Source organism: Culex quinquefasciatus, chromosome 2 (genome assembly GCF_015732765.1).
Source record: "Culex quinquefasciatus strain JHB chromosome 2, VPISU_Cqui_1.0_pri_paternal, whole genome shotgun sequence".
In the NCBI taxonomy this organism is placed as follows: Eukaryota; Metazoa; Arthropoda; class Insecta; order Diptera; family Culicidae; genus Culex; species Culex quinquefasciatus.
In genome coordinates this window covers 5,121,681-5,134,180 of record NC_051862.1, presented here as the reverse complement: position 1 = coordinate 5,134,180, position 12,500 = coordinate 5,121,681, and the positions used below count along the sequence as shown (strand labels likewise).

Here is a 12,500-nt window from a genome sequence, read left to right as displayed (position 1 = left end):
AATCCAATTTTCCATGTAAATTAATTACAATTTGGCTTAATTGGGAAAATGCGCATCCCGGTGACGGGGCTTTTGCGACTTTGTAATTAGGGACTGGGGCCTGCCTGGTCGACTGGGGAACGAGTTGAATATGCCATCGCGAGTGAGGCTGAAAGGGTTTTTGCGGAAAAAGGGCAGGTGTTTTGCCCAACGAGCCAAAATGGTAAGTATTTTAATGAGCTTGGATGATAATTAGAACAGATTGGCTGATTTGTATCATGTTGACTTAATTCTATACGGGATTTGACTATTCGTTTTTATGACTTATTTGTGTTCAGATTTATTTCTCTTTAAATAATAATTTTGCAATACAAAACTCTAATTTGAAGTTCCTTTGAAAACAAGATCATGCTTGCTTTCAATCTCAAATAACAATAAATCTTAAAGTAATTACTAAAAAACTAGTAAAAAGTCTAATTGAAATTCAAGCATCGCTGAAAGCTTGCTCCCTTCTATAAAAAAACGAATAAAATTCAATAAAACCACTCGCCTAAAGATCCGAATCGACCACAACCAGTATTTTTAATTACCCAAACTTTGCTTCTTTCTTTTCTCCTCTTGCCATTTCCAATGACACTCCAAATTCCCTGGGCACGTTCATCGATAGTGATATCTCCCAGAGACGGCAAAATCATTATCACAATAGAGTCTCACACACACCGACACAAAACACCAGAAGCCAAAAGGGGAGAGGAAAAAAAAGGACAACCCCAAAAGACCTCCCACCACCCAACTTTTCCAGCATCGATTGCGACACACTAAAAGCTCCTCTGGGGTGCTTTCTCTTCCTTTTCTCTAAGTGAATTTTCAATTGAAAAGACTGCTAATCTGTGAAAGCAAACCACGGAATGACTTTGGTCCATTTGCGACAAGTTGAGGGGGAGCAGCATCCACAGTGGACACTCCGACGACGGGAGGGGGGTGGACACTTCTCCCAACCAAAAGGGGTTGGACAAATCAGTTCATTATTTCACTTTCTGTGCTCGGTTCGGATGCCTTGTTCTCTTCTTGCACAACTCGGCCCGAGTGGTTTTTGCGGAAACTTGCTCTCGTTCTTCTGTTTCTCTCTCTTTCTGGATAGTGGTAAAGCGATTTTCAATATTAGTTCTACTCTTTAGCTGGGAACGGTGGGTGAGATGCCGAGTTTTGTTTGAATATGACTTATAACAATACAAAAAATGCTCCTGCGAATCTATGCTTGATTGAATTATGATGTTCACATATCACCAACATAGTGTCGGTCACCAGGAAATTTGCGTCCGATTTTCAAATAAAAATAGGAAACAATCATAATTTTTCTGTTCACTTCAGGGTTGATTTGAACATTTTGAAAATATTTTGTTTTTCGATTTCCGATCTTTTTGAAAAAATATTTTATTTTTTTCAAATCAAGACTAACATTTAATAAGGGCCAAACATTGAATATTACGCCCATTTAAAATGCTAGTCTTGATTTAAAAAAAATCAATAGAATTTTACGAATGTTTCATGTATAAACATTGAAAATAGGACCATTAGTTGCTGAGATATCGTCATTAGAAAATGGTGGGTTGTTTTGGTGACATTAAGAAAACTTCAATCTTTGTGTTTCTTTTTCTTAAAGCGGCTCTATCTCAGCAACCCGAGGTCCAATCTTCAATGTCTTTTAGACAATTTTATAGCAAATTTTCTGAACTTTTCAAAAAAAATATTTTAAGAAATGGTCACTCATGGTCACTATTCTTAAAAATCGAAAAACTGCAAATATTTCGCTAAAATCGAACTTTCGGTGGCTATATCTTGAAAACGGAGCTTTTTATCAAAAAATCTGTAAGGTACTTTTCGATTGCAAATTCAATTTTGCATTAAAAAAATAATGTCAAATTAGTTTTTGCATGAAACTTCGATTTTTCCCAAAAATCACTATTTTTCTCAAAAATTCATAACTCTGCGGCAGATTTTTCGACCATGTTTCTCTGTGGCTCAAAAGTTGAGGATTTTTGTCCCCTAAAACATATCAAAAAATCTCGAAAATCAAAACATACGTATTTTGGAATATTGAGTTTTTGTAAAACAAAGTTTATTAAAAAATCTGCAATTTTTTTTTTCGTGTACATACCAATTTTTTTCTTAAAAGCCCTCAACAATACCTACAACTTTGCCGAAGACACCAAATTGATCAGAAAATTCACTCAAAAGTTATAGTGGTTTGAATATTTACATACAATTTTTGTATGGACAGTAGCCAAAATTGTATGGAGACTTGTATGGGTGAACCAATGACGCAAAATAGCTTATTTGGTCATAGGGAAGTCCCCCACAAAGTTTAAGTCAAATAAAAAAATACAAAAAAATAAAAATAATCGAAATCGGACGATTTCGTAGAGCGTTGCTCTCATGTTAAATTTTCCAATGACTCAAATCAACATATTTTCAATATCAAGTCATTGATTTCAAAAGAGATAAAATATTTATTTTTATTTTGACATGACATCTCGCTCGCGTGGATCAATCGGACCGCACACTGGACTCACAATCCAGAGGTTGCTGGTTCGAATCCCGCAGCGGGCGCTCTAAAAATTTTAAGTGTAAATATCGGTATCCGGCGCCGTCACTCCGTGCCGTACTCAAACACTAAGGATCCCAGGGCGGCGAAGTCCTTGTAGTTAAAGGGAGACACTAGTGGTTGGTACCAGCCAGTGTTCCCACGAGCCTAAGCCATCGGCTAGGCTAGGTTCATTTTTCTGGTTCAGGTTCACACCGCACGTCGGCAAGCATCGTCGGCTCAGGCTCACTTAGTGCCGTGAGCCATGGTTCATTTGGTTCAAACCAGGCGAGGCTAGCCAAAATGAACCATTGGCTTGAACCAGGCTTGAACCTGATCAAAGAGTGTTAGGCTAAACGGCAAGCTTTGTTACACCGTAGTATGTTCAAACCGTAACATTCGTTACACTGTAGTATGATTACACAATAACATTGTTACACCACAACATTCGTTACACCGTTACATTCGTTACACCGTAACATTCATTACACCGCAACATTCATTACATCGTAACATTGTTACACCGTAACGTTGTTACACCGTAACATTGTTACACCGTAACGTTGTTACACCGTAACGTTTTTACACCGTAACGTTGTTACACCGTGACGTTGTTACACCGTAACGTTGTTACACCGTAGCGTTGTTACACCGTAGCGTTGTTACACCGTAACGTTGTTACACCGTAACGCTGTTACACCGTAACATTTTTACACCGTAACATTGTTGCACCGTAACATTGTTACACCGTAACATTGTTACACCGTAAGGGTGTAACAAATGTCACGGTGTAATGAATGTAACGGTGTAATGAATGTAACGGTGTAATGAATGTAACGGTGTAACAATGTTACGGTGTAACAATGTTACGATGTAACAATGTTACGGTGTAACAACGTTACGGTGTATTGAATGTTACGGTGTAATGAATGTGGCGGTGTAACAATGTTACGGTGTAACGAATGATGCGGTGTAACAATTTTACGGTGTAACGAATGTTATGGTGTAATGAATGTTACATTGTAACATTGCTACACCATAATATTTGTTACACAGTGCATTATTCCTATGGTTTTCATTAGCCTGGTTAGCCTGGCTTAAGCCATGGTTCATGGTTCACTGAACCAGGATTGAACCACAAAGAGAGGCTTAAGCCGAACCGAGTTTATAGGTGAACCTAGCCTAACCGGTTCATTTGGGAACACTGGTACCAGCAATAGTGGCCGATAGCATAAAAGTCAAATTCTTTTGCTTGATTCAAAAAAAAAAAAAAATTGGATGTTTCGAATGTTATTTTGTAACGTTTACCATCATTATGTTTGCTCGATTCTTTAAGTATTCGTAAACTGTGTTCCCAACTATGAATTAATCGGCTGTTGAAAGGTAATCCACATCTCAGCTAGAGTAGTAACTTCACACAAGTTATGCTCAAGCAACGAAAAAAATGAAATTAAATTAAAATATTTCCATATCAAAAATTGAATCAAAAATTTCCGATACATCGTCAGTTGAAAAATTAAGACAAATTGCTAAACAAATCAAAAATACTAATTCTCAAATTTTACTTTTGCCTTATTTCGGCTTCTTTTTCTGATTTCAAAGTCAGTTGTGCTATCTTGCTCCTATTGAAAGATACAGATACAGGAATCTAGGAGATAAGAAATGGTACAATAAGATTGAATGTGCGTGTGCATTAATGTATACTGTGTTTTTTCTAATAATAAATAAAAAGTTTTTTTTAATGAACATGACTAAAATGAAATTGAAACAACATAATGTTTTAATCATCAAATAATCTAAGATAAAAAACTTAAAAATATTAATGAATATACCATAATAATTGCATGGCATTCACATAATTTATATTCCGTCGTGAAACTACTCACTTTTCCTGTCATTCTTGAACGACGAAATAGCCTACTTTTCTGTACCAAAAATAACAGAATCGAATAGCAACACTTTTCAGCATTTGTTTCGAAAAGTAACACTTTTCAACATTTTTTTGATTTAAACGATTTTTTAGCAATATAGATGAAAATTTGACTTAAAATTTCACACAGTGTGTGTTTTTCGGAATTGCAAAAAATGTTGTATGGAACTCGTTGCAAAACTTGATTTTTTCAGCACTCTTCGTATTTATCCAACTCGGTGAACCTCGTTGGATAAATGTAGGGTAGGGTAGTCATCAATGAGACACTTTTGGTTTTCAACTTTCAACGATTTTTCTAATTTTTTCATCAGCATGTTTTAATGAGCTTTAAGTTGCATTTTTTTTTCTTTTAGTGTGTTCTAACATTGACCAAAACAGGAACAATGAGACAGCTGGGGAACAATGAGACACTCTACGAAAATCAATACTTTTCTAATAAAACATCATGTTTTTGTATTGTTCCATTACAGGTGACTTGCTTTGAACATTTTAGAGCAATTTTGCCAACATGAAAGTTTAATTAACAAAAGTTATATTAAAAAGTATTTAAATGTTGTAAAATCCATATATTTATACAAAATAGCTTTGTAAAAAAAAAAAAATCAAACCATCCACATTAACGACCCCCGGGCCTTTTGTGGTCTCTATTGCAAGTTTCTGTTCGAACCTAGAAGTCCGAAGGCTTGAATGGGGAGAGCACCCAAACCTCTTTCTACTCCAAGGAACCTTCCACCCCAGTGTTTGAACTGACGACCTTTGGATTGCGAGTCCAACCGCCGCCAGCGATTCCACCGGAGTAGGCTTGGTTTGGTGTGTTGTTTGTACTTATGGCATGGAGACAACTCCTACACCTGGAATGACTTAACGGCCTAACAACCAAGGTCGGGACCGCCATTTTACTTCCTCATCCGATGGAAGGTTGCAGCAGATGGGAATCGAACCCAGAATCATCCGCTTACAAAGCGGACAGCGTAACCATTCGGCCACGCACTGCCACACCAAAATAGCTTTGTATGTTTGGTTAAATGAAGTTAAAACTAAATATGCCAAAAATCACTTTCGATTCATGTTTTGAAAGATTTACATGGATATTCAAATGTTTAATGAAGAAAAGTCAAAGTGTCTCATTGTTACCCATGGGTTAAAATGAGTGGGGAACAATGAGACAGCCCTGGATTCTGGGTATATTCTAAATTTTGGTCAAACCTAATGAAAGGAAATTGTAGCCCAACTCATGCCCTGTGAAATGACGAAAGAAATTTAAAGAAATATTAGTTTTGGTGTAAATGGCAGCCTACGAGCGAAAAAGAATTTTTTGCCCATAATTTATATTTACACCCAAGAATCAAACATTTATAAATAACTTTTCAAAGGGAGCGTCCATAGCCAAAGCATATTATGGCAGATGTGTATCTAGTAGACACACCTTTCCCCAAAATATGAGCCTGAATGATTGAAACTACGATTTGTGAGAGCCATTTTATCATTGTTCCCCGTGTCTCATTGATGACTACTCTACCCTACGACTCGTGCTGAAAAAATCCTCTTTTTGCAACTTGTTGCATAAACTACTATTGTAACGAGTACATAAATGAACAAACATAAAATAATATTTAAAGAGGAACTGCACTTGGCGTTTCTCAATAGAATCTAATTTAATAACGCCACGAGGTAGGCAATGAGAAACTGACATACAGTTTCTCAGATTTGAATTTAAATGAGATCCAACGTTCTCCAGAGATACACTACAGCTTGTCGATCATCTTGGTGGCCGAGTGGCATAAACTCTGCCTTGAGGTGGGGTCATCAACCGGATTCGGGGAGTTCAACCTGCTAAGATCTTCCGAGGGAATTCGCAAACTCGCGGTTTCAGGAAGACGAACTAGCTGTTCGGGGTGAAACGGGCGAGGGGTTTCAAACGATTGTCCTACGCCGAAGGTATGAGATGGATTGAAATTTGAGTTAAATCGCTCAATTTCTCTTCGCGAGGAGTTAAGCGATTTCCGGGCTCAGGCTTTCTCCACACCGCGGCGTTCTGACTTGAAACCCCAGCGGCTCACTTTATCCAGTTCCGCGAAGGAGGCTACAGGTGTCCTTTTTTCTAGTGCGCGTCGTGATCTTTCTAGTTAGGTAATTTAATTCGTGAGTTTGTCTTTGGGTTGTTTTAAGTTGAAGTTTGTGTCCTTTCCTGTGTTTAGATAGCTAGAAGCTTAGGGCCGTTTTCGTGTGGCGGCAGTAGTGTGCTCGCGTTGGAAAACAGGTGTTTCGGTAAGGTCTTGTGCTACCTCCATGTGCCAGTGCTCAGTGCGTTCTTTCCCCAAGTGTAGGCCACGCTACAGGCCCAATCCACTCGCCGTCACGCTGCGAAACGCCCCTGGATCGACCCAGGACATCACCAGCCCAGGCCCGGCAACGCTACGCCGGACGAACCGCGTACGTCACCACACGTGGTTCCGGAACTGACCGGCTTCCGCCGGAGAAGGACGGCAGCAACCGTCAACCATCTGCGTCCACCACATCGGCCACGCGCAACAGCAACCGCGCACGTGGTTCCGTATCCGCGTGACCTCGCGGAGGTCCGAGCAGCGGCCCGCCTTCGAGTGGCGGCCACGATAGGGTTCGGCGTGAATTCACGTTGAACAGCAGCAACATCAACAGCAGCAGGGAGTAGTCGTTTCAGCATTCGCTGGCGGCGTTCGAGATCCGGTAGGTGAAACCGCCGCGACCAGAGCAGCAGGAGAGCACCAGGTAACAGCAACAGCAGCAAACCGTCGAGTTTCGGCGGCCACGTGATCAACGCACTCAAAAAGGGACGTGAGTAGAACGCATGTTTGATTAAAGTGATAAGTCCATGGCCCACTTGCCCGCAACCTAAAGCCCCCAGGTGCGAGGCCGATTACACGTCCTTTGACGTGCCCAAAAACCGTCCCGTCTGAGCACCCCTTGACTTAAACGCATACACCAACATAGAGCGCAAAACATAAGCACAAAGTAGAAACCCGAAACACACGACAGATACCAGGCTAACAGGGATAGGAAGAGGGGAGGACCGCCGGCAAAACCCGAAAATGTGCACAAAACAATGAATGAACGTTCAACCACCAACACAAATGTATCACACACTTCTGTAAAATAAACACCCAACACCAACACCAATGTCGACTTTAGTCTAGACACCAACCAAACTCTAGCTACGGACTGATCCTTAGGATGGTCCAAAAATAAACTCATGATTAGTTCGCGATCGTAAATAAATGTAGTTTTTACTCTATTTTTCTATTTTATTCTATTTTTTTTACTGGAGAAGGTGGGCTCCTTTCTCCCACCGGGCAACCATTGCGTCTTTTCCGGCTCTTGGACGAACTGGGAAACTGGAAGGGCCAAGGGTGATGACTAGCTGCGGGAAGTTCTGAGTCTTCTTCAAGTGGATATCTTTTCTTGGATTTTCCCATTGGGTAATTGTTCGGTAATGTTCTCGCTTTGTTTTTCTGCCGTCAGTGAACTTCCTTTCCCCCGTTCCGGGATAAACTGAACCCCCTCTGGAGGTCTCAATAGCTGGGCAAACTGAAAACAGGTGGATGGTCTCCCTCAGGAGTGGCGCTTAAGCCATCTCACTTACCATCAGGAAGTTCGACAAGCTGGCGTGCTATACTATTTTGCTATTGGGTAATTCTCCGCCAACTCACACAGCAGTTGCCCCGACCCCTCTTCGATTTGCGTGAAACTTTGTCCTAAGGGGTAACTTTTGTCCCTGATCACGAATCCGAGGTCCGTTTTTTGATATCTCGTGACGGAGGGGCGGTACGACCCCTTCCATTTTTGAACATGTGAAAAAAGAGGTGTTTTTCAATAATTTGCAGCCTGAAACGGTGATGAGATAGAAATTTGGTGTCAAAGGGATTTTTATGTAAAATTAGACGCCCGATTTGATGGCGTACTCAGAATTCCGAAAAACGTATTTTCATCGAAAAAACACTAAAAAGTTTTAAAATTCTCCCATTTTCCGTTACTCGACTGTAAAAATTTGGAACATGTCATTTTATGGGAAATTTAATGTACTTTTCGAATCTACATTGTCCCAGAAGGGTCATTTTTCATCTAGAACAAAATTTTTCATTTTAAAATTTCGTGTTTTTCTAACTTTGCAGGGTTATTTTTTAGAGTGTAACAATGTTCTACAAAGTTGTAGAGCAGACAATTACAAAAATTTTGATATATAGACATAAGGGGTTTGCTAATAAACATCACGAGTTATTGCGATTTTACGAAAAAAAAGTTTTGAAAAAGTTGGTCGTCATCGATCATGGCCATTCATGGTCACGCGCGACAGACACGGACGACGAAACAAAGAGAAACGCAAAAAGTAACTTTTTCAAAACTTTTTTTCGTAAAATCGCGATAACTCGTGATGTTTATTAGCAAACCCCTTATGTCTATATATCAAAATTTTTGTAATTGTCTGCTCTACAACTTTGTAAAACATTGTTACACTCTAAAAAATAACCCTGCAAAGTTAGAAAAAACACGAAATTTTAAAATGAAAAATTTTGTTCTAAATGAAAAATGACCCTTCTGGGACAATGTAGATTCGAAAAGTACATTAAATTTCCCATAAAATGACATGTTCCAAAATTTTTACAGTCGAGTAACGGAAAATGGGAGAATTTTAAAACTTTTAGTGTTTTTCGATGAAAATACGTTTTTCGGAATTCTGAGTACGCCATCAAATCGGGCGTCTAATTTTACATAAAAGTCCCTTTGACACCAAATTTCTATCTCATCACCGTTTCAGGCTGCAAATTATTGAAAAACACCTCATTTTTCGCATGTTCAAAAATGGAAGGGGTCGTACCGCCCCTCCGTCACGAGATATCAAAAAACGGACCTCGGTTTCGTGATCAGGGACAAAAGTTACCCCTTAGGACAAAGTTTCACGCAAATCGAAGAGGGGTCGGGGCAACTTTTCCCGATTTCGTGTGAGTTGGTAGAGAATTACCCTATTCCGCTTTAAAACCGTCAACTTTTCCAGTCCTTTTGGAGAAACGAAACGGCATACTTTTCCCTACCAAAAATATCAGAAAGGTAAATTAATACCTTTCATTAACAGTGCTGAAGAGTTTTACTTTTAAGCACAGAAATGTTTGCTTAAAGTTAAACTTTTCAACAAGTTTGAAAAATATTTGCAACGGCTTAACCTGAATAAAAAAATCCTTCAGAAATCAAGCCAAAAGTGCTACGATTTGAATCTTATTTTGCCTGAAAGTTTCTTGTCCAAAATAATTTGACCCGTTTTTGCAGGCTGCAATTTTCTTTTGTAAATTTTCGCATATCTACCTTTTCCCGTAAAAACAACGCTTATTTCCTACCAACATATTAGAGAATAGTCAGAGCAGTTTTATTTTGAATCCTGCTGGTTTTTCGTGGAATCGATTATGACACATTTACTGTTATTTGATCCTTATGAAATAAGGCAGATTTTTTTTGCATAAATTGTGGGAGAGATGAGGGATGAGGATGGTTTTCAGGTTATTTGACTTCTGTTTTTAAAAACATTTTGAAAAAAAAACGGAATCGACGTAACACCTTATAATGTGGCCCTCTTAAACCTTGCCGTTTCGTCAACGGATCCACAGGTGTGTATCGTTCTTTTTGCGACAAGACTCCGCCTCCCGGGTCTCCTAAGTGTGAAGGTATGGCACGGGGAGAGGGCACCGAATACCTATATTTTACAATTAGAATTTTTTTGCGTCCGCCTCGGGATTCGAACCAGCGACCTCTGGATTGTGAGTCCAGCGCGCGGTCCGATTGATCCACACAGGCAGAGCAACATTTGAAGTTCATCTAAAAAAAATCATCATGTTTTCTGAGGCATTAACTTTGAAATGTTTTTTTTTTCTTAAACGTGTTATGATGATAAAACCTTTTGCCTTCCTCACCTTAATGTGGGAAGGTTATAAAATCACTATCAATTCTTAATTCTACCTTCTTGACCCACTTTTACGTATACATATCTACTCAGGATCCAAATCTGATTTTTTTTTTTTTAGTTTAATGTATTTCACTGAATGATTACATTTTTTAAAAACCGAATTCTGTTTGCTTATTGATTTTGAAAGTACGTAAAAAAAATCAATCTTACAATGGAATGGAAGTATTCTTTTTGATATTTTATCAGAATTTACAATGGAAGTTAGAGTTTTGTCAAAGTTTTCAAATGAACTTTGAAATTGAACGGTTTGTTTGAGTTACTTAAAATTGTCTTTAAGTACAACATTTTATAAATAAAACTTCTTCCGCATCGAACACCGCAAACTTGACCACCAACTTCTCTGGTCAAGTGTTCAGGAACCACACCGGGAGGGCATCCCTCTTCCCCAACTGTGGTGCTGTGGTGTAGGTCAGTCCCGGGTCCCGTACTACCATCGTACCAGACACACATACAATGTATGTGTGCTCCTCATATTACGACTAATGGCCATGTTATGGCCACATTCTTCGACTCTTGCCGTGTCCGGTTGTTCTTGGGTACATCTGCATTGTTCCTAGCCGGCGACTCTGCTGCTCAACTCTTTTCCTCTTTGGGAAAACGTTAACCGTACGGTGGCCGATTACTGGAGGTCTGCCCCCCTGACGGTACTTTCGCACTTGTTCCGGACGCTCGGAAGTGAAGAAAAGAGCAGAAGAATCCTCACGGGAAAATCGACTCGTTGCGTTTTCCGGGGTTCTCAGGGATGGAAAGGAAATGAACTTGGTAGTTGGAATTAATTTTTCCTCTTTTGCTATTCTGGCGGTAAGGTAGCAAAACTGGCAGACTGTACAGAACTCCTTTCCGGATGGCAATTCGATACAGATTAAAGTCTCGTTCGACCGGAGGCGATGAACGGAGTAATTGGTTCTGCTGGCGAACGAATGCCAGGTCGCATGTCATTTATCTCGAGTAAAATGGCTTAAATCGATTAGAAGAATTCAATTTTCGAGGCAAATGGAAGCTTAATATTTCATGGCTTTTTGATATCAGCATAAATTTGATTTCCGAGAAGATTGACTCACATTTTTAGTTTGATCCTTTCAATTTTCAATATTCTAGAGTAAATTATTAATCATTTCTCACAAAACAATAAATAATTAAACTCTCAAGGCTACCATTAACCAATTGATTTCAGCTTGGTCGATTTTCGTTGAGCTAAAAGCTCATTTACGCACTCACTCACCGGTGATCAACGGCGATGAACTTTCACAGTGACAGATAGATGGAGTCATTAGGTCCGGTATTTGCCAGTCATCGTGCTGGTCGATTCGTTTGGCGAAAGGCGCATTTTGCTTGAAAGGTTTGGTTCGAAGAAAATTAATTTACTTTGGTAGGAGAAAAACCCACTCTCACTAAATTGTACGAAAGCTGAATGGTGGTGAAGAAGAAAATAGCTCAACGGTGTGAAATTACTTTTGTGGAAATAAAACACAATGACAGGTGAGTTTTATCTAATACCAATGGAGTGATGAATATGTCTGGCTTTTTTTTGAATGGAAAATACAAATTCTCAGAATGCTTAGCATTGCTATTTCACTCATTCTTCGAAAATTGTCTAAAAAGAATAAATTAAAAGGAAAATCCCAGAACAGATTTGTCAAATCAAATGAAAAATGTACTACCAACTTTTGAATGTCATAAAGTTAATCCCTTTCACTAAAACTAGCATTCTATCCACCCCTTCTCATAAAACATTAATTTCTCTGCTTCACCGCATAAATGCTGTATGTGTGGAAATTGTGCGAAGGACATCTTTTGAAATTGACTATTCATTTTCACACCACTCGTGTTCACATTTTCCGCAAACTCGTATTGACTGAGTTTTGCTTTTTTCCCACATCATCATCATCATCGTCATCATCATCATTAAGTAGTGTGTAACTTGTGAATGTGATGGAGAGCTTTTTTTCAATGTCGCTGTCGAACGGAAGTGTAAACTTTGTGAATGGAAACACATCGCTCGGCGCGCAGTGAGATGC

The 12,500-nt window shown here is 39.2% G+C and overlaps 1 protein-coding gene across 1 annotated transcript; it reads left to right on the top strand.

The window, feature by feature from the left end:
• Nucleotides 1-48: 48 nt before the first annotated feature.
• On the top strand, nucleotides 49-7,317 carry LOC119767493. The gene is made up of 3 exons (XM_038256211.1): nucleotides 49-82; nucleotides 6,733-6,761; nucleotides 6,821-7,317. Exons 1-3 carry the CDS (start codon nucleotides 49-51, stop codon nucleotides 7,130-7,132), a joined length of 375 nt encoding a protein of 124 aa, XP_038112139.1. The 3' UTR covers nucleotides 7,133-7,317.
• Nucleotides 7,318-12,500: the final 5,183 nt, after the last annotated feature.

Coding starts and splice junctions, on each gene's coding strand:
- LOC119767493 (XM_038256211.1), top strand. CDS start 49: ATGCGCATCCCGGTGACGGGGCTTTTGCGACTTT. Junction 83..6,732: donor GACGGGGCTTTTGCGACTTT/GTAATTAGGGAC, acceptor TGGCGGCAGTAG/TGTGCTCGCGTTGGAAAACA. Junction 6,762..6,820: donor GTTGGAAAACAGGTGTTTCG/GTAAGGTCTTGT, acceptor CCCCAAGTGTAG/GCCACGCTACAGGCCCAATC.